At 38.1% G+C, this 22,855-nt stretch overlaps 1 protein-coding gene across 11 annotated transcripts in view; it reads left to right on the top strand.

Moving 5' to 3' along the window:
• The window catches only part of ADGRL2 (adhesion G protein-coupled receptor L2), a 156,023-nt gene that overhangs the window by 110,304 nt on the left and 22,864 nt on the right, over nucleotides 1–22,855 (top strand). For all 11 annotated transcript variants that reach the window (XM_058029763.1, XM_058029760.1, XM_058029759.1 and 8 more), the window contains 11 exons: nucleotides 278–1,078; nucleotides 8,942–9,238; nucleotides 9,783–9,886; nucleotides 10,726–10,911; nucleotides 12,539–12,577; nucleotides 15,453–15,636; nucleotides 17,550–17,672; nucleotides 17,934–18,139; nucleotides 19,205–19,378; nucleotides 20,385–20,594; nucleotides 21,580–21,800. In XM_058029763.1, coding sequence (XP_057885746.1) covers nucleotides 278–1,078; nucleotides 8,942–9,238; nucleotides 9,783–9,886; nucleotides 10,726–10,911; nucleotides 12,539–12,577; nucleotides 15,453–15,636; nucleotides 17,550–17,672; nucleotides 17,934–18,139; nucleotides 19,205–19,378; nucleotides 20,385–20,594; nucleotides 21,580–21,800 — 2,545 coding nt within the window. The remainder of the gene's footprint in view (nucleotides 1–277; nucleotides 1,079–8,941; nucleotides 9,239–9,782; nucleotides 9,887–10,725; nucleotides 10,912–12,538; nucleotides 12,578–15,452; nucleotides 15,637–17,549; nucleotides 17,673–17,933; nucleotides 18,140–19,204; nucleotides 19,379–20,384; nucleotides 20,595–21,579; nucleotides 21,801–22,855) is intronic.

Below are 22,855 nucleotides of genomic sequence, written 5' to 3'. Positions count from 1 at the left end.
CTAGTGAAAACAGTTCCCATCCACTTTCCATACTGGTACAGCAAGAACATGGTAACTTTAAGAAAAGTGGATGATAAAGGGTGATAATTGCATTAATTATAACATAAGGTATAATCTAGTGCCAATTAAATTGATTTTTTTTTTCTTCCTGACACAGTCATTATGATTTACCTACCTTTTTATTTTTTTCTTTTCTTTTTTTTTTTTTTTTAATTTTTATTATGAGACGGTCTTAATTTGACGTAATTCTTGTCTTACTTCTCTCTGTGACTGTTAGTTTTTGTTTGCCCGGGGACGTTGAAAGCAATTGTGGACTCACCGTATTTATATGAAGCTGAGCAAAAAGCAGGTGCTTGGTGCAAAGACCCTCTCCAGGCTGCAGATAAAATATACTTCATGCCATGGACTCCGTATCGCACGGATACTTTGATAGAGTATGCTTCTTTAGAGGACTTCCAGAACGGACGCCAGCAGACGACGTACAAACTCCCAAACCGAGTGGATGGTACTGGATTTGTAGTGTACGACGGAGCTGTCTTTTTCAACAAGGAAAGAACTCGGAACATAGTAAAATTTGACTTGAGGACTAGAATTAAGAGCGGAGAGGCCATAATCAATTATGCTAATTACCATGACACCTCTCCGTACCGATGGGGAGGAAAGACTGATATCGACTTGGCAGTTGATGAAAACGGCTTGTGGGTAATTTATGCTACGGAGCAAAACAACGGGATGATAGTAATCAGCCAGCTGAACCCCTACACCCTGCGCTTTGAGGCCACCTGGGAAACCACCTACGACAAGCGGGCAGCATCCAATGCCTTCATGATATGCGGTGTCCTGTACGTGGTGCGGTCGGTGTATCAGGACAACGAGAGCGAGACCGGCAGGAGCGCCATCGATTACATCTACAACACCAGGCTGAGCAGGGGCGAGCACGTGGACATTCCTTTTCCCAACCAGTACCAGTACATCGCCGCAGTGGATTACAACCCCAGAGACAACCAGCTCTATGTGTGGAATAACAACTTCATTCTGAGATACTCCTTGGAGTTCGGCCCACCTGATCCTGCCCAAGGTAAGAATTTCTCTTTTTTTTCTCATTTTTGATGTCTTGGTGTTTCCATTCAAAGAAATAAGTTACGATATTTTTGGTCTTAGATTTAGCTCATGACAGAAAGGTCAGGAAAGGTTTTTTGTCTGTGCTGTGCTAAGCTGAGCAGCATTACAGCTGTGCAAGACAAATTTGCAGAACCTGTGAAGAGAAATAAAACTACTTTATTTGGTTTACAGCCTCATGCTGTTCTTTTTTTGCTTTTTTCTTTTTTTTTTTCCTTTTTTTCCTTTTTTAAATGCAAGTGTGTAGCTTTTCTGTGGTTGAGAACGAGTTGGGGAATTATTTACTTTGTACCATCAGTCAGTTTGACTCCAACAGCTAAACTGAGTTGGAGTTGCTTCGTGCTGAGCCCGAAGCCCGTTCCCATCGGCTCGGTGTTACCTGCCTTCTGAATTGATTGCAGCACACACGCAGACCTTTTAACTTCTTGGCGCCAGCAGTGCAGAGCAATGTGTGCTGGGAGGTCCCAGAGGAGACATACGGGGTTAATGTGCAATACCAAGCATAAGTATTTTTCTGCAGCCTTATTTTCACAGTTTCTAATGTCAGGTTAGACAAGATTGTCTGACATCTTTTTAGTGGATTTCTCAGTAAGCCCCTTACAATTGCATTCCAGCTTGCTAGAAGTTAGTAGTACTTTCTAAAATGAAAGATACTAACTGTCAGAAGGGAAAAGAAAAATGGAGGTCTTTAGGTGTCAGAAATCCCTAAAAATGACATGAACAGGCACAGCCACATATTAACATCTACAGAGGAGAGTAAATACCAGGAGAAATGCTCTGTGGCAGAAGATATATGCAGCAAAAGCTGCTTTAGCAATGAAGGCAATACTTCACTTCTCTCATCTAACTGCTATTCATGTTTAGCAGCCGTTTCTTCTACTTCAAGAAAGTAGTAATAATGGCTTCTCCACATGAAAAGTGGCTGTCCTGCTTCAGCAAAGCTGATTCATGCACAGCAGTGCAAACTGAATTATGCACACAATTATAACAACCCACATATAGCTTTTCCAGGTACAAAACTGCATTTGAGGCAGCAGAACAGGGTGGTGTAGAGCCAATACATTAGTGATCTCCAAAGCCATGGGTGATCTGTCCAGTCTCCTACAGACCTCCCTGGCAATACCTGGCCAGGCTCCGGCAGGTTACAGGTGTTTGGGGAACTAGCCAGCTTTGCTCTCTGTACATAAAGCAAGTCCATTCCTCAGGGAGGCTTTGGAGCTGCTCTTAGCAGAGAGATAAACCACCTGTGTAATTAAAAAAAAAATTAAAGCTTTCATTTTCATATGTTCTCATGCATGCCACTTTTCATTCAGTTCATTTGAGTCAAAGATGCATTTTAAATTCTCTAAAGCTTTAAGAGTAAGAGGAGAAGATGGAGGTGCAGGCTCTAAGTAGCTTTTGCAGTTCAGGCAGCTGCTGTGAATGTGAAAAAAGCTAATCTCTAAGTCACTGCATAGAAGAAAAAGTATAAAGAAAAAGCAGGGGCAGAAAAGGCTTTGTGGAATCCTTCATTCACTTTAGTAAGCCTCCAAACATCTCCAGTTAAACATTTCATAATGTTTTTACTATGAGAGAGTCTTCAGGATCTTAAGTTATAGTGTATGTGCTGGCCACATCCCATCTGCTCTCAGAAGTGGATTTGTGCATCCACCAGCACCCCTTTCTCTTCCTGGGTTCCTGCTGGCATGCAAGGCAGGAGCAGAAATTGTTTATTCCAGCAAGACCTAGGCAAGAATGGGTCCAGGGCTCTCTGCAGGGTGCTTGCCTCTCCTCTGAGCTATTTGCCCATTCACCCATGAAGACAGACAAGGAATATTTGAGTAAGTCATGAGTTAGGGTTTTAAATGCATTAGGACATCAGTAAATATGTTTTGATTGTGGTCTTTTTAAAATATAGAAACCAAATGAAGACACTCATTTTATTTGAGCATGTGATGCATAAATTCACACACAGTATTTTCCTTACATAAAGCCAATACCCAATATTTTAATTTTGTGTGAGTATGTACATTGCAGATCTAAGAATATGTTTCAGGTCATTTCCTCTTTTGCCCAAGCCAGTTGCCTGTAGTTAGAAACTACTAAGTGAAAGGAAAAATTATCTAACATAATTGTCCTTGAGATGTACTGCTATAAAAGCAAGGAGAAATTCTTTATGGTATCTACTCTATATTTATTTCCATTATATTTCCAGTTCCTCTTTGTTTCAATATAAATTCTGTATAAATTGCAGCTCAGTCCTTCAACTATTATATAAAGGATTTACATGTATAATACACATTTGGATTTTTTATCTCATATGGAATTAGATCAGCTTTTAAGCATGCCTGACGAATGGCATTTTTGTGCTTTTTTAATTCTAATTTGGTTTGGGTTTTTGTGGTCAACTCAGATTTCTTAATCATGTACTCAACAACATAGGAGTTACGATAACATTCTGTAAGTCACCTAACAAAAGAACTTTCTTTTAGTGTCCTTTGCAACAGTACTTTAATATCAAGTATTTAATGGTGTCACAAGGTCAGTGTCTCAAAATTGGAAGTCATGGCCCTTTCTTTTCAAATGGTTAACTTGGGACCATTGTGAAAAACTCAGTAATCTGTGTTCCCTCTGTTGCCAAGTGCGAAATAATGATAGATAAGACACACACTGATTTTTAGTTTTCTCCCTATATATCTGTCTTGGCTATTATTTTTTGTCTACACCACAATGTCCAGCTACCAAGTGCTTCAAAAACACCAGTCTTTCTTCCTACATGAAAGATGAATTTGTCAGATTCAAGTTGCGCTTTCCCTTCAAATTTGTTCCCAGTGCCAAAACTTGGGCTCATCCATGTCCTGAAACTCCTTTGTTTTCTGTATTGTCTCCTTCATTTTTAAATCTCCCTGTTGAAACCCCTGAAATACCACTGCAATTAACCTACTATTGACCTTGCTCTTGCTGCACACCTACACCATTTTCTCTTCTTGTGACTTTCTCAGTATCCTTATTTTCTTTGTCTTCAGGAGAAACTCTTCAGATTTCTAAAACTCTACCTGCTGGAGACAGACTACTGCTTTAGTACTCAGACAGTGGGGGCTGCTGCCCTTAGAAGTCCTCCCTTAACCCTATTCTTTTTATGTTATTTTCTTCCTGCTTCTCTCAGAAATTACAGTACACAGATGTATCATAGAATGATGGAAGGATCATTAAGTCCAGCCATAAATATCACCCTGCCGAGTTCCCCACTGAACCATGTCCCGGAGCCCCACATCTGCAATCTGATGATGGGCAAATGCCCCAACTGCGTTTGCAAGGGGGTCCTCCTATTTCTGCAGTGCTTGTGCCTGCCAAGATGGTGCATTTGCAAGGTGTCTGCCAAGACAATGCTACGTGTAAAACATTCAGCCTGCAGCTGTGCGTCTCTGGTGTAGATGTAGAAACGGTTTTCAGAGCTACAGCTGTCAAGTACTGCTCAGATGTTGCAGAGGAGCATGTTTTCTACAATTAAGTGTAAAAAGCATTTAAAAATCAAACCCCTAATTTTAAAATGAAATCAAATATATCAGGCCTTGCAAAAAGACACTGAAAAATTAGAGACAAATCAGAGCTTTTAAATCCTTGGTAAATTTAGTGGATATATCCAGTTACATTCTTTCTACAAGAGGTACCAGGGGTCCAAATGAATCCTTGGTGAAACAGGAATTTTTAATGGAATTCTAAGTTAAAAGACCAGGAAGAATGAAGGAATTTTCTCTCTAAAAAGTGAATATAAGCATTACATTGTAAGGTTTCCTTGGTAACAAAAAGAAGATAAATCCTTTTGTTCTGTGTTAGTGCATTAGGGAGAGATTTCATCTACACTCATCCCAATTTGTGCTAACTGTTCAAACTGTAGTTGTCTCCCCTTTTGTGCCATGATACCCATCATTAAGTATTATTGGATCACTGCAGGAAGAGATGGATGTTGTGAGTATGGACAGAGCAGAAACTCAGAGAGTAGCATCACCAAGGGCTTGAAGTAATAGGAAACTAGTGCAACACCAAGAATCTACAAGAAAGTCGTGCAGCAAATTAAGTAAATTGGGTCTGTACGTGTATATCAAATCTGATAGACTACAGATGAATTAAAAAGTGGTTGTGCAAGCAAAGACAACATAATGGGGACCAGATAGCATATTTCTTAACCACAGGTATTATGCTATTTTTTTTTGTCACATGTGTTATCATTTTCAAGGTATAAATTTATAAATGACTATGTAAACATTTCACTTTCAATTGAACGGGATTTGGCAGGGTCAATAGAGTCCTGACTAACATAATAGCTGGAGTCACCTATAGGTAATTAGGTGACTCTCAGTACCTTCCCTGCCATTCACTGAAGCACAAAAACAGGTACAGAGCAGTAATAAGCAGAAGGCAGGAAAATTCTGATTTGCACAGGTTTCTGATCTCTGTTGCTTTACACAGCAGCTCCACATATGACACCTTTTGAGAATAAAGGTGGGCACATAGATTTTCATGTGTCCGAATAAATTGAAATACCTGACCTGTAAAAATATACATTTAACTGAAAAATCTGTGCAGCTGATTTCTCAAATGACCTGGATGCCAGAGGGCAGAAAGAAACCATTGTCAGAAGTGGCACATCATTTGGGCATTACAATTAAAACAATTCTAAATCTAAGGTTAGAGTTGTACTTTGGGTGGGGATATTTTTTATTTGGCTTGATTTAGTTTGGTTTTTTTAAACTTTTTTTTATGCCTGCCTAGAATAGAAACCTCTTGGCAAGGTTGTTAGCTTGTGTGCCTCCTCTAAATCTGCTCTTCACTGATAGTTGGGGAAAGAAAGTTACTATTCCCCTGCTATCCTACAGCAATTGTGTTAAGTTTTTTATAGACATCACACTGCTAAACAGGTGTTAAGTTTTACTCCAGTGGTGTCTTCATTTTTAGTAACAGATAGGATACATAACTGTTTAAATCAGATGTTAGGAACTGCATGAAACAAATGTAAATTAAATACGCCTCAATTTGAGTCTTTGGATTTACGTTTTTATTGCTCTTTTCTCTTATTTTCTTAATTTTAATGACTGTCTTCAGCTGATAATAAGAGAACCTATTCTTAATAAAAAAAGAAGGCAGAAGAGGTTTCACTTTTCTCCTCAGCATATCAAGCCTAGTGAAAAAGTCAAAATAGAATCTCACATTGTAAAAGTGGCTTTTTTGGAGTTGGACAAAAACTACATAGCTTCACCCCTGCTGCTTTGAACAAGAGGTTAATAACCTTGACATGGAGTTTGTTCTTCTTCTCTGCTGCAGCCTGTTGATCATCACTGCCATATCTTGTATTGGCCAAGTGCTCTGCGAGGCAGAGCCCGCAGATGCCACCGCCCTCAGCTCTCGGAAGGAGACACATCAGGTGGTGGCAGCTGTCATGTGTCTTCGTGCAGCTCAGGAGAGTGGCCGAGCAGATGAAGTTCCCACATGTCATTAAAGACAAAATGACCTGCCTTTGAAAAGCTAGATATACTTCTTGAAGTGATGTGTTTGGCTGTTTCCTAATTTTCAACCACCTTCTTTCCCAGACTTCCAGCACTGTCTGAAGTTTCTTGGTGCATTCTTAAATATGCTGACTTCTTTTCTAAAATTTGATTGAAGAAAAAACTTCTGCAAAGTTTTTAATTTTTTTTTTTTTTTTTTTGAGAGGTAGTTTCAAGTCTTTCTCTTACAATGTGAGATTACTTATATATTTCTATGTAGTACTACCATGCTATGCAGGCCATTTTTTAATCATGGCTGATAGGCTTTGAAATTGATTTTAATGGATAGCATGAAAGTTGTACTAACTAAAGTTGTGTAATGACAGCAGAATTATTTTAGCTCAGGGTGCAACACCAAATATGTTCTGAAAATTGTTACCTCACCACTGAACTTCAAAGAAATTTATGAATTCTGACATTGATATTTTGCTTCTGAGACAAAACTGTCCTAAACATTACAGGGTTTGAGTAGTAATTGCAATAATGCTAACACCCATTTTGATGTTTAAATATGTATTAATTAGCAGAGTGTATAAGGAGATGGATCGTAATAATTGGTTGTCCCCTGCATCATTCCCCATCCCCACGAGCTCCCTGTTCCCAAGGACCTGATTCAGCAGGCCTTGCCTGACACTTGTGCAAGTGATTGCAAATGCTTTTGACAAATGTTAATTGGGAAGCACTAGAAGGCTGGATGCATTGTAATCAAAAGCAAATTAAAGCAGTTTCACAAGATGTCAGGCAAGCACTTGCAGAACAGATCTGAGGGTTTCAATAGTCGCTGGCTACACCACAAGTTCAGCACAATTACACAGGCTGTGTTCAAGCAGCCAAGAATGAGACTGAAGAGGAGACAGGCTCTGCAGAAGTTTGTGAGCAGGAGAGCGATGATAGGCACATCTTTGCCTTTAGTCTTGAAAAAACAGATCATGATGATCAAAACATCACCCTAAATTCATGTGCAAATAAAAAAATAAATTAATATTCTAAACCTCTAATATAAGTGAAACATAACTGAAAAAGGGTTTTGAAAAAATTTTGATTTGCCAAACAGCAAATTTAATATTATGCAAGACACTAATTTACAAAAAAACTGATGAATAAATGAGACTGCTCTTCATTTTATTTTATTTTTTTATAATTTAATGATTTAAAGAGAAGCTGTGCTGTTCAGTAAGTCAAGAGTGCAACGGTCTAGCAGAAGCAGAAAAAAAGAGAAAGAAAGAAGCCAAAAATTCTTTTCGTGAGCTTATTTGTTCTCAACACAAGCCTCTGTACTTTTCTGTGCCTGTAAAACATTTTGAACACTAATGAATATTTGGAAATAATGATAACTGTTACATTTGCTTTGCTCACTTGCATTATTTTTCAATATCCGCGTGAAGGTGTTGCACAGCCATTCCAGACTCCGCTAGCATTAATTTATAATTTCTCCCCAAAGCCTGAAAGCCCTGGCATGGCTTGGGCTGTACCTCAGCAGCTCCAGCTGAGAGTTCCTGCTGTGGGTCAGTGGCAGGAGCAGCTGCACCTCCCAAACAGGAGGGATTTGGCCTAAGCCTGGCCTGGTGTTTCATAGAAGATGAAATCTCAGTCCTTGCCACTGGCTTGTGGCAAGACTTGTGTCTTCCTACCTGCTCTATCAAAAAAGGATGTTAAGGCCCCAAATGTTCAAAGAAGAGAGCGCCACGTGCCTGCTGGGTGCTGCCTCTGCTTGGAGCTAATCAGGCATGCAGCTCCCTCAAGCAGCATAACTGCTGGGTAGGAAGATGTTATCATAATTATTGCCCTGGAAGGTGTGTACTGGGTGGCTTGAAGTTTTGGGGTCTGTTTTTTAAAAATGGTCTCGTTAGTTACAGCCCGCTGCCTTTGTTGTTAAAGCTGGACTACATTGTTCACGGCACACTGATTCAAATGATTCTATCTATTGAGTTGTTCCTGCTGCAAATGTGATTAAGTAATCTTTAATTGCTTTGAGCGTGTTTGTTATGTACTGATAATTCCCTAGTATGCCTTTCAGCTTTTAGAAATGTAACTATCAATTTTATTACAGAAGAGATTATTTGGAGAATGTGCTGAAACGTCATAACAGTATGAGCTGGGAGTAAAAAAAGAAAAAAAAAAACAAAAAAAATTTCAAAGTTATGTCTTAAGCATCCAGAATAGCAATAAGAGTAATATTAGATAAAGGAAAGGAGACGTCAGAGAATCCTTGAAAGCTACATAAATAGCTTTTAAATAACTTTTTATATATAATTCAGAAGTAATTTATTTTATTATTACTCTGTTTTTTCCCTGTGCAGTGCCTACCACAGCAGTGACAATAACTTCTTCGGCAGAGCTTTACAAAACCACAGTGTCAACCACTAGCACTACGTCACAGAGAGGTCCCATAAGCACAACATCAGCTGGAGGAACAAAGGAAGGAAGCAGAGGACCCAAACCACCACCACCCATTTCCACAACCAAAATTCCTCCCGTGACTAGTTTTTTCCCTTTGCCAGAGAGATTCTGTGAACCAACTGAAGCCAGGGGGATTAGCTGGCCTCAAACACAAAGAGGAATGATGGTTGAACGCCCTTGCCCCAAAGGAACACGAGGTATTGCCTTTAAAAATACATCTTGATTTCAAGCATTTCAAAAGCAATATGCAGCTCTCTCATGATGAATACTTTTGAATCTCAGGCTGTCTGTCCCATTATTTTTTTGTTACCCAGAGAGTGCAGTATCTACAGGCAGTGGTCAAGTTATAATCTGCAATCGTCATTTGAGCGTAGCCACAGAATTACCTTGTGCTTGCACTTGTGTGAATCCAGGTCAAATTTTAGGGCATTGCTTGAGGACTGTTGTGAAATATGCTTACAGCTGCCTTTCTCATTATGAACTCCCCTCTGGATGAGCTCCAGGAAAAATCAAGGGCTTTTTGTTTGTTTGCAGAAAACGTCTGGTATTTTTCACTGACTTTTTTTTTAATTGCTCTTTGTAATCTACATTATTTCCTTACATTTTTGTCAATTATTGTCAAGTACTACCATTAGCAGCATTCAGAACTGAATGTTGTTTAGGAGCACAGTGTAGCCAATTTCCTGAATGCATGCAGAAGAATGGTTTCCATTTCACTGTAGTTTTCTGCATCTGTTGTAGGAACTGCCTCGTATCTCTGCGTGGTCTTAACGGGAATGTGGAACCCCAAAGGCCCTGATCTTAGCAACTGTACCTCACACTGGGTAAATCAGCTGGCTCAGAAGGTTGGTTGAAACCTTTTAATCTGGCATACACTGGTGATTAAGGATTTTAACTCTGAGCATTAATATTTCAGTTTGTTGAAGTTGTCTTTATTGCTCTGTGTTCATTAAAAGTAGAAGGAGTTATGTGTACTCTGTGTGCAAAGCACTGGCCAACAGTTAGGTTCTTATGTGTGTTTTAGTATGCCCTCTATAATTCTTATGTTGAATTTGTGATTACATGTTCTCATCACTATTTAAAACAAAGTAGCTTTGCTTGTTTTCAAAAACCAAAAGCAATATTTGTGTAAGAAATCAAATACTATACAACACACAGCAAAACCTCTGATATACAGCAGGGGTTTTTTTGTTCAGTAAAAATTACACTGTAATAAATAGATTTTTGTCTGAGTGCATTGATAACGGTATGATTAGACTGCAGAACCACTTTCTGTGTTTTCCTTCCCTACTGAGATTTACAAAGTTTATGAAAACTGGATAATTTGTTGTCAGTACAAGGCTACTTGACTTTCAAATGCCTCAAGCACTGGTATGAACAAACAGATTTCTTACTGTCTGATAATGGCAGTAAAATGAAAGTGAGGATGAATAGAAGATTGAGCCCAAAAGTCCCACTCAGATTTCTGGTTTTGAAGGCTGTTAAGAACTGCTTTTGTGTGTCACGGATCTAAGAACCTTTAATCTTCTGAGATAAAGAGAACGTTATTGGTCTCAATTAGTTACAGATTTCAATGTATGTGCAAATGGTTATTTCACCACAACAAAGGTACACAGGGAATTGGAATTAGGAGCCGCAAGCAGAACAAGGGACCCTGCTGAGATAATATAAACTGTCATTTCAGATCAGAAGTGGAGAAAATGCTGCTAGTCTGGCCAATGAACTGGCTAAACACACCAAAGGAGCAGTCTTTGCTGGAGATGTTAGTTCATCAGTGAGGCTGATGGAACAGCTCGTGGACATTTTGGATGCTCAGCTTCAGGAGCTACGGCCCAGTGAAAAAGACTCTGCTGGAAGGAGTTATAACAAGGTACACACCTCCCATCACCTCCTCCTGCTGGGATAACAATTGCTCTTGGGTTTGGTATTTTTTTCCTTTCAGAAACATTAATCTATACTTTGTTCCTGCATGTGTATAGTTCCGGAATAAGCATATGAGAGAAAACAGCAGTAAATACACAGCAGAAAGTTGTAATTACCTTCTTTAGGGAATAAGATGTAATTCACAATAGCTGACTGGTCCTAAAATACATAGCTGTGTCCCATATTAAAATCTGGAATGCATTATAACTAGTGTGAGGGAAATGAGTATTAGCTCTCAGAAATTCTGTAACAAATCAGCGTGTTTATCCAGTGATCCTTTTAACCCTGAACATGTAATAAAATCAGTGGAATTCTGCATAGGTGCAGGGTTTTATTTTAATCCAACTTCCTGCAGAATAATAGCACTTTCTTAGACTTCTAAAGACACCAACATGACTTATAATTGATCTTTATAAAAAGGCCTTACTGCACATAACTAAAACTTGAATTAATGTTTTCTCTGGAAACATGTTCCAAGAAACATTTCAGAGAAAATGTGTCTTTGTGGTTTAAATACAAATTACAGTGTTATTACTTTTCCTCTTTTTCTCAGAGGAAATGCTATATTTCTCAGCCTCTTCCTTGCATGAGCCTAGTCAGCAAGCCACAAATGAAATATTTTTTTCATCCTCCTTTACAGAGAGAGAGATCCATGCATTTTTCTGTTATTTTGGCAATAGTTTTATTTACAGTCCCTAGATGCCCTTAAAATCGTTTTCCCAGAGACAGATCAAGTGCCCACACACAGATTTTTTCCTTTGACCTTTTCATACAAACCCCACCATTTGGGCAAAAGATATCTAGACACCTGAGTAAAGGTTGCTGTGCTGCTTTTGGCTGGGCTAGAGTTAATTTTCTTTACAGTGGCTAGTATGGGGCTACGTTTTGGATTTGTGCTGAAATAAATCTTTCATATCTTTGATAGAAAGATGTTTTTGTTAATGCTGAGCAGCACTTTCACAGCATTTTCTTCTTTTCCTACTGCTGCACTGTCAAGGAATTTGGGAGTGCATGGGAATTTGGGAGGGAACCTCTGAGGCCAGCTGACCTTGAGGGTATTCCATACATATGATGGGACATCATACTCAGCATATAAAGCTGGTGGGAATTAGGGAGAACTGGGGGACTTGGAAGTTATGGAGTTTGTCTTCCCAAGTAACCATTCCACGATTGATGGAGCTTGGCTTTTCTGGGAATGGCTGAACACCTGCCTGCCCATGGGAAGCAGTGAATTAATTCCCTGGTTTGTTTTATTTTGTTTTACCTTTTGAATTGTGTCTATCTCAGCTCATGGATTTTGTCAGTTTTGCCCTTGTGATTCTTTCCCCAATCCTGCTGGTGAGCAAATGAGCAAGTGGCTGTGTGGTCTTTGGTTGCCAGCTGGGCTTAAACCACAGCTGGGAAAAAACATTTCCTATGTGATGTTCTTTTGTAGTCATCATGGAGAGAAACTAGAGTTATGTCCAGGCTGTCATTCAAAATCAGGATTTGAAACACCAGAGTATTTTTTTTTCTCTTTCTGAAGTTTTCCAGAATCTTTCTAACTTCTGATTTTCTTTTTCCTTATTAAAAAGCTCCAAAAACGAGAGAAGACGTGCAGGGCTTACCTTAAGGTATATCTCCTGTGCTGTCACCCTGCTTTCTCCCTGCTTCAGCAACCTGCCACGCTTTATCATCTTGCTGCATGATCCTATGTATTTCAGTCTTTGATAAATGTGTATTGTGCCCCATATCAACTTTACAAATGTTGGCTTTGCACAGGTATAACACTCAAAAAAAAAAAATATCAAAGTTCATACCTCTTGTACCTTAACTTGTTTAAAACTAAAAGAGCAGAAGGGATTATTATCTGAATTGGAAGTAACATCTCTCTTGTAATAAAATTTTGGGCAGGGGTAAAAAGCTTGCAACTCAAAAAAATTAGTTCACCTTGGTAGAATTTTGTATCAAAGACTGTTTAGAGTTAATTTGCTTGTGAGAAAAATGTACATTATAGCTTGCTTTGTGTGTATTCTTATGCCTAGTAAAATCACTTCTTACAGTTTTAAGAATTGTTACAATTCAGTGACTTGAGGATACAATGCAAAGACAAACATTTCTCTAACTTCACTAGTAAAATGTCTGCCATGTGTCCCATTAACCAGGCTGTATAGAAGGCGTGTAACACATTGCTACCTGATTTCCAGTTCCTTTCACCAACTCTAGAATGGTTGCCTGTAGTGGCCAGCTCCTTTGCTGCAGTACAATGCCAGTAATGCCACTTCACCCCTATGAAGGGCAGAAAAAAGTCCTAGGACAAACATGTCTGGCTCTGAAATATTTTATTGCAGATTTTTTCAAAACTTCTTTTAAAGTACTGATTTTTACTTGTATCCTCTGAGATTAAATATAAGAATTATTTTTGGAAAGAAATTTGAAATACTTTACAACATAATAAAAAAATTCAGACTCTTCCTGAAAAGAGATTTCTCTGTACAGGGCACTTCTGTCTTTTATCCCAAAGCCCTGGAAGTGCATTGGAGGTGTCCAGTTATACAGAAATTTGACAAAAAAGACAAAGATCTGGAGATAAATTTACTTCTCAAGCAATAATAGTTGCAATAGGTTTTTATTAGCAAATATATTTTAATAGTAAAGGGTAATCCAGCAGATGTGGTTTGGACAGAGTGGGTTTTTCTGCTTCCTTTCCATTAGCAAACAGGATTGTGAGAAGAGCAGTAACAAGGCTGCTCCGACAGCTGTGTCACAGGGGTTGTGGGGTTTTTCCCATCCATTTGCCTCTGTCTGAGAGGAGAAGAACTTCAGAGATATTACTGGGCAGGTGATGATTTTCCACAGGGAAAATGCAGAGTTATCCCATAATGCAGGAAAAGCATACCGTATCCATGAATGCATACCGTCAGTGCTCTATGGCGATACATGAGAAACCAGAGCAGAACCTTAATTTCCAACTGGTGTCATTTTCTGTAGGTCTCAAATGGGCTTCTCTGCTTAGATAAGACTAATAAACCTCTTGAAATTACAAATCAAAAGCTGACTTACACTATGCAAATGAAGCGAGTTCCCACTTTGTGACAGAGAATTCATTTGTACCTCAGATTAGAGGCTCCAATCTGTATTTCTTAGTGACTAATGAATCTGGCCTCTGCAGACCAATTTTGGTTCCACTCTAGTTAATGGCTGCAGCAGTATCAGTGCGAACATTTTGACTATTCTCCCATTAGAGAAAGAAAAAAGGCTTTAAAGCCACTTCGAAGTATCTTCCACCTGCCAGGAAGGTCGTGGTGGCTCACAATGCAGACAGAAAGAGGATATTAAAATGGATTAGGCTAATTAATCTTGCTCTGACAGTAGCCTTGACCAAGTTTTCCCATTCGTTTGTTTGCACAATATAGTACTCCAGACTGACATCTTCCTGTTTGTATAATGTGTTCTGTTTCCATTTCCAATGCTTTTAAATTGATCAAACAAATTATATATATGCTTAATGACACATTAGGAATAGGTAAATGGGACAGAGTAAACAGGGTGTTACAGCAGTGCCTGCTGTACTCAATGCACAGCACACTCGGTGCACAGCAGCGTTATGCATTAATGTAAAAGCCTGCCTTCAATTGATTACCTGATTACTCTGATTGGATTATTTTGTAAAATAATGTAATCATGTCACTGAATTATTCTTCTTCCTTATTTATTACTACCTTATATGCAGCTCAGTGAACCTTAAAGCATGATGATAGAGTCGTTACAAGTAAAACTTTTTAAAATAGCAGCTTTTATTCAGCTTTACAGTTTTGCCGTCACTGATAACAGGAACGGTCAGTGGACATCCTTGTTTGCTCTATTGATTTCCTTTTCCAACTGACCTTTGTGCAGGAATGGGAGTTGGTAATCCTTCTAAGTATCTATGAACAGGTACAGGAACAGGAGGGGGAGTGAGAGTGGCCAAAACTAATTTATATCCACTGAGTCAGCTTCATTTCATGCCTCCTGTAATAAAGAAGGTCTGTTTGTCATAGACAAGTAGTTTATAGTGCAATGGCTGCACTAGTGGGGCTCAGTTTCCAGAGGACAATTATTGTCATTTTAGCCTAAACTGCGGAGTGCTAATTTTGGCGTTAGCATTTTTAAATAGAAGTTATACATTTTGACATTAAGATGAAAGCTTCAGGCAAGATTTCTGGCATTTATTTTTACATTTTTTAAGCACATTAATAATACCATACTTATATCTGATACAAAACAAGTCAAATTTGCATGTTTACTGCTTAGAGACCACACAATGCTAGTGGCTAGCTGCGCTTCTATTCATGCTAATCCAACGAGCAGATGGAAAATATTTTAATGTTGAAAATAGTGTTCTTGTGCCATTAAATCACAGTAAATCATTCTGACAGTTAAGTATTATAATTGTCGCCGTATAACATTGGGAATTTTCCCCAGCTGCCTAGGGCTTCAGACCTAATGATAGTTTTCTAATGAATGCAGGCAGTTGTGGATACAGTGGACAACTTGCTCAGGCCTGAAGCTCTGGAGTCCTGGAAGGACATGAATTCTTCAGAACAAGCCCATGCAGCCACAATGTTACTTGATACCTTAGAAGAAGGGGCTTTTGTCTTGGCTGATAACCTTGTAGAACCAAGTAGAGTCTCAATGCCCACAGAAAATATTGGTAAGTAAATTTCTTTTTGAGCATAAGTTAAAGTGGTATGTGTTGCTCTACACAAAAGGAAGAAATAGTGCTCCAGATAGCAGCATACTTTCTGAAGGCTGAGCTGTGCAATGTTTGATGGAAAGGTGAGTGCTCCAAAGCAGGGAAAACCTGCTTTTTTTCTTGTTTGGTCCTTTGAAATTAGCCTTCTTCTTTATTGTCATTAGTACATTATAAAATGGAAAGTAGTTGATGTTACAAAGTTGATTTATCTCTGAAAAATCGTTAGCAGAATGCGTGGATGTGAAGAGTGCTTAAAAGGCAGAGTATGGATTTTTTTGAGGTAACTGCTTTCTGTAGAGCTGCAGAAAATACTTTTCCGTTAAATATAAACTGTTCCTAATGAATTTAAATTACTTTTTTTGCAATGTGCTGTGCCAGTTAAATATTTTAGGCACTCAGCATAGGCCAAATGTTTATATTAAACATGACTGCCTTCAGGTAAAAATGTGTTCAGTGAACTACATCTCCCATAATGCAGAATAGCTATGCTCCAGAGACTGCAAAATAGCTGGAGATAGTTGGAGCATAATTTAGAATTTAAGTGGTGACAGAGAAATGAAGGGGTTTGGTATTAGAGATGTGCAAATATTGTTGTGCAGGATGTGTTAAAGCAAAAATCATTGCTATGCATAAAATTAAAATTCCTTATTACAGAGATTAATGTAGTCTCAGGGAGGTACAAGGAACCTGAAAGTCTGCTAATATGCAGAGTACCAAGATAGAGACTTGGAATAGACTGCAGAAATGAGACTTTTCACGTTTCAGTGTCTGCATATTTGTAGCTGTAGAAGATGATTCTGCCTAGTTTTTAATTGAGTAGGGAGATACTGGGAAAGGATGGGGAAAAGTCTCACAGTCTGTTATCAAAGGAACTGCACCAGTTGTTTTGAAGGAATGTGGGTAGAATCACAGATCTGCCTTTGGATGTACACAAGCAGTTCCATGGAGATGAGTAGACACTGAATATTACTTCTTGTGATAAGCTGTCTTCATGTCATAATAACACTTCCCTGATGCCATGCAAGACTGAATTCCCGGTACACATATGTATGTATGACTTGGAGAAAGAGAAGTGATTTCCTAATTTCATACTTTTTGTCAGTGTGTAGGTCAGAGCTGTAGCTGGACTGGTTTAATATAACACAGATTTTGTCAAGCAATTGTCTGCTCTCACCTATATGATTTTATCTATCCAAGGAAATCCAGCATTCGATGGTAATCTTGCAAAAATTTCCCAATATGCGATGTGTTATAAAAGTAATACTGAAGTATGGCTGAGTAGCATCTGATTTTTCAATTTAAATGCTTTTTAGCAGAACTAATAAAGTGGTTTCCTATAAGTATACAGAAGTAGATGTAGGAAAAAAAATTGGAAATAATGTTTAGCTACATATACTGATTTAGCTAAATACGTGGCATGAATACTTAGGTATTCTTTTTATTCCTAAAAATACCTAGGTATTCTTTGCTGACTGTTTAAAAAAACTCTTTATATCTCAATGAATACTTAAAGATCTAAATTTGTCAGCAGAGGATACTGCATAGACATTGACATCTTCAAAACTAACATTTTTTGCAATATTTGTGTAGTATCTTTAACTGGATGCTTTGTGGGCACAAATTTGAACAGGATTTGATGTCAAGTTATCACTAGTAAAGTGCTGTCATTTCAGCAGTGTGCATTAGATGTAGTTAAAGAAGCTAAGTCTGTGTGATTGAAGCGTGCAGTACAAATCTGCCTTACAGACAGCCATATGAGAAAACTAAATAAAGACTGGGGGGAAAATTTGTCGTCTGGCATATTGTAATCTGGCCAAGAGACTTTATCTGCATTCTCCTTTTTTAACAATTTTTTTTTCTGGTCTGCTTAGTTTTGGATGTTGCAGTGCTTTCTACTGAGGGCCAAGTGCAGGACTTGCGATTTCCTCAGGCTGGTAAAGGAGGCAACTGGATTCAGCTCTCTGCACGAACCATGAAACAGAACAGCAGGAACGGTGAGCCTTGGGCACGGAACAGTGGAACTCCATTAACTTCTATAAACCTACCTTACCTAGTTAAAACATCAAAACAAAACACCACAAAGCTGCTCTGCGGCTTTTTTTGATGATCACGGGTACCTGGTCGTTTTTCTTCAAGTCCGTGGCCTGAAAATACCTCTCAGTTTACTGATGTTTAATTGTCATTAGAGTACAGGTCGCCGTCTCTCTGTAGACCTTTGTGGAGTGATGATCGGCTTTTTTTTTTTTTTTTTGTAGGACTAGCCAAACTGGTTTTCATTATTTACAAAAGTTTGGGCCGTTTCCTCAGTACTGAAAATGCAACCATAAAGTTGGGCAGTGACTTGGCGGGGCAGAACAGCACGATCGCCGTCAACTCGCACGTCATCGCCGCCTCCATCAACAAGGAGTCGAGCCGGGTGTACCTGACTGATCCCGTGCACTTCACACTGGAGCACATCGATGTGAGTTATGCTAATGACTCAGTGGGAAGGTCACAAAATCAGCAGGAGAGAAAAGCAATGCAGAAAAACAACCTCTTTTTTACCATTTGAATTTTAAGTGTTGGACTAGGTCAGAGACGCGAGTTAAGTCTATGAACATAAAATTAAATGAGCCTGGTTCAGTGATTATTAGAACTTAAGTGTATTCTTAATGAAAGCTAATTCAGTAATCAACATGAAAATGTAAATGACTCATTTGTTTCTAACTGAAAATTAACTCTTAGTAGAAGAGAAGAAAATAAGTGTTAAGATTCTTGATGGTTTGATGTAGTAAGTTTTATTGACTCTTTACCTTTCTACATTAATTTTGGTCCAAGTTATGGAAGCTTATACAAATTGTTCAAATTGCATTTATTCAGCAAAGAATAAAGTATGATATCTTGATCTGTTATACTTTGAATTTATGTATATTTTCTTCATGGTATTTAATTTAATGTGTTTCTTTGCTCTTAAGTTGTCCTTTCTCTTTTCATGTCTCACATGGGGAAAATAAACAATCACTACTGTGATAGAGAAAATATGGTTAGATTTTTCCTCTTGTTTGCCTGTTTTTTTAAATCTGGTTGGAATTTTTTTTTTCATCAAAATAAATAGGCACTGAGGAGTGAACTTTTTTGTGATACCTTTTCACATAACTTTGGCCTGACCAAAGGTGAGAACCAAAGGAAAGAGATCCTATTTTCAAATTGTCAATTACATAAAAAAATATCTTCAGAATAAATTCACAGTCCTAACTTTCCAGAAAGCAAAAACAACCATAATGTACCATCCATGCAAAAAATTGTAATTGTTTAAAATGGAGTCTACAGTAATTGAGACTACACTTCAGAGTGCTTTGGACTATAAAGTCCCTTTTAAACTAGATGCCTTCCTTGTGCAACATAGTCCACAGTTTTGCTGATGAAAAACTTTATTGTCCAAAACGTGCAAAGTTTAATCTAAATTGCCTTTTACACATATTAAACAATTGTTATTGCCATCTTAGTGTGTAAAATCCTCATTTTATGTTATCCTTTTGTCTCCCAGCCTGACAATTATTTCAATGCAAATTGTTCCTTCTGGAACTACTCAGAGAGGACTATGATGGGATACTGGTCAACTCAAGGCTGCAAACTGGTTGACACAAATAAAACTCATACAACGTGTGCTTGCAGTCACCTCACCAACTTTGCAATTCTTATGGCTCGTCGGGAAATTGTGGTAAGTAACGATATTTCCAGCCAGCAACGGGGAGCAAACTTAAAAGACTTAGCTTTAAATTTTTAGCAAGATCCAAAATTGTTGAAGTTTCTGTAGTATTTATAGCTCCTACCCACTCTTTCCAAAGCAATTTGCTTTCTGTAGCACTTTTCTTACTCATCCATAAAGTTGCAAGCAAAATAACAGTGAAGAGAAAACAAGGAAGGGCAAGAGTTTTCTACAAGCCATATTTTAAAGTTACTGACCAACCTTACAACCATTTTACAGACTCCCCCTCAGTACAGATGGAGTGTCTGTTCAGACAGCTGTGCAAGCTGTTCCCTGGAAGCCCAAATGCCAACTCTCCTTGCCGAGGAAGGTCAAGGAACTTCCATACTGGTTGTTTAAACACCTCTTTATAGTCAGAAATTTTGTTGTCTATTTAAAGCACTTCCTGCATGTCAGGGGCCCAAGAGCATGCAATATTTGCAGGGATATGGGACTTCTCATGAAGCCATTGTATTTGAAAAGTTCGCTGCGAGGAGCTGAGGCAAGGAATCTCCTTTAGATAAACATGAGATTGAAGCCAGAATTACATGGGCAGCATATTCTGCATTTTGTCCTGCTCATTGTGTAGATCATTCTTTCTTCTCTGCTGTGAAGTTGCAGGTCTGTAGAAAGTCCATGGGAAAGCTTTCCTCTCTCCTTTCATCAGAGGCTAATGGTACCTTAAAAATGTTATGTTTCTCTGCTCATATTTCCAACCAGTCTGCAGTGAGCCATAGAAAAAGTGGAAATGCTATCTGAGCTGGATAAAATAGTCACATTTTTCTCTCAGACCTGCTCCTCTTCTACTTACCCTGATCTTGCTCTTCTGGGAAGCTGACCTGAGACAGAGAAATTACTGAGTACATTTTGCCCATCTCATGTAATGAACAAGTAACTTTTCTGGATACCTGTGAAAATAGGTTTTTGTTTATACTCATAAAGAGTCATATTAATTTTCTCCATTCTTGGTTATTTCTAGTACAAAGATGGAGTGCACGAATTGCTCCTCACTGTCATCACCTGGGTGGGAATTGTCATCTCTCTTGTTTGCCTGGCCATCTGCATCTTCACATTCTGTTTTTTCCGTGGCCTGCAAAGTGACCGTAACACTATTCACAAGAACCTTTGTATCAACCTATTCATTGCTGAGTTCATTTTCCTAATAGGCATCGATAAGACAGAGTACAAGGTAAGTTTTCTCTCTGTGTACTGATCTTGTTCTCTGAAATGACTGTTTGAAATGGATTTGAATTAAAACATGACAACGCTGACAAGTTTTTAGCACTCCAACCCAGCAAGGCTAACATAAAAGCACAGCATGAAAATAAGATAGATATATTCACACATAGTATTTACATCCATCTCAAAATATGCTTTTTATTTTCAGTTGAGAAACACTGACTATTAACAAAGCAGGTGGTTAGACTTTTGAAAGAGGAGATGAAATTGAATGTTGACTATTAGGAACATAAATACCTTTTCTATATATATTCAAATGTCTTGACAGATATTGACTACATCTTTATATATATTAGTACAAAGTCTTTTCTTTATGTATATACATTTTTTACATTTCACATTCAAGCAGGTATTTTGGTAGTATTGGTAAAATTAATTCTGACATCATTCATTTAGTTGAAACTAATAATCTAGCATAGTTTCTTCCAGAATTTAGCCAATGGGTAAAGAATTAGGACCAATTTCTGTTACAACAGTAGAAATTTCCATATTACAGCAGACAAAAATCGTGGGACAGACACTTTATAATTTTATGAAATGAAATAATGAAATATTACATTATGCATAGAGAACCAGCTGTTCATGTCTAGGATTATCTAAACTGTAAGTCCTGAAACCATATCAGCTTCAAAATTAAAAAGTTGCTTATGAAATTAGGAAATCCACTCTGAAATTGATGACTGGGAGACGAGGGTGCAATTTCTTTGTCTTCATTCATGCTGTTCAGCTAATTCACTTTCTGTAACTACTGAACACATATTAGTGTTTTCAAATGTTCAGAGTATGTTTTGAGGTTCAGAGTATGTTTTGAGGGAAGACGCTCCTGAATTTGTGAAATGTTTCCAATAAAACTGTCTGCAGTTCTGTTGCACACTTTTCAGTTGCAGAGGTGAAGGTTTTGTGGTTTACATTTCCATCTCTCTCTTTCTTTGCAGATTGCATGTCCGGTTTTTGCAGGTCTCTTACACTTTTTCTTCCTGGCAGCCTTTGCCTGGATGTGTCTAGAAGGAGTGCAGCTTTATCTAATGTTAGTAGAAGTATTTGAAAGTGAATATTCTAGAAAGAAGTACTATTATGTTGCTGGCTACCTCTTCCCTGCTACAGTAGTTGGTGTCTCAGCAGCTATTGACTATAAGAGCTACGGAACAGAGAAAGCGTAAGTAATTGCAAGTGACCTGAGTGTTTTTCAAGTGAATAATTTTTTAAAGCCTATTAGCTGTCAGAGGGTTCCTGACAGACTAAAATACCATTTGAAAGCTTTATTGGTAAGAGAATGGTGATGCTGTGCACAAATTACAATCAAGTCTTTTGTAATTCTCTAGGTTCAGGGGATTTGTACTCTAGGGAGACCAATTCTAAATTATGGTCTTTCTTTTAACACAAAAGATTGACCTGAAACAAATTGAAAAAGTAAATAACTTTTTGTACTCAGATGTATATTAAGCAAAATTTCTCAACTTAAAGTATCTGACAAGCCTAACCACTCAGTTTTAAGCTAATGCTTCATTAGATCTCTTTGTTCAGCTGTCCCTCTAGCTAGCTCTCATCCTGAGGTATGACAGTACAATATTCCAACCTATGTGTTTTATTTTGATAATATTTTATCGGGCAAGTAGAGTGGGATTAAAATTAGCCACTGCCTTTTATTTACAAAAACAAAGATGTATATAGGAAGTGACAGAAGGTAGACAGGAAACATTTCTGAGGATTTGAGTTGCTGGAGGCATGAATTTGCCTTTCAGTAGTGTTTATTTTGTCCTTTGATGAAATTAGTTACAGAAGGGGAAGATATTGTTGACTACAAGAAAGCTGCTTGATGTTGCTACTGATGAAAGACAAATAAGAGAATTCAGCAGGGAACTGGGCTGCTGAAAAAATGAATTGCTAAGTGAAGTTGGCCCTAATAGGTTTATACGTCATTTAGTCTGGTATCTTATATATTCTTTCTCTACAGTTCAACTCCCAGGTGGGGCATTTTATTTATACCATATTATTATTCAGCAAAACATGGCATCTGAGCATTTTCTGTCTCATATTCCTCAGGCGTGAACACTTAACATAGGATATAAAGTTAAAAGCAGACCTTGAAGATCACATGGGAAGGCTGCAAAAATTATTTACTGATGTTAGTTTCATTAGTCCACTATCATTACCATTAGTTTGGTGATAGCACCTGTCACCAAACCTTTTGACTGAAAGGAGAGCTTGCTT

This window comes from Melospiza georgiana, chromosome 9 (genome assembly GCF_028018845.1).
Source record: "Melospiza georgiana isolate bMelGeo1 chromosome 9, bMelGeo1.pri, whole genome shotgun sequence".
Lineage (NCBI taxonomy): Eukaryota > Metazoa > Chordata > Aves > Passeriformes > Passerellidae > Melospiza > Melospiza georgiana.
This window is presented reverse-complemented; position numbering and strand designations above follow the sequence as displayed.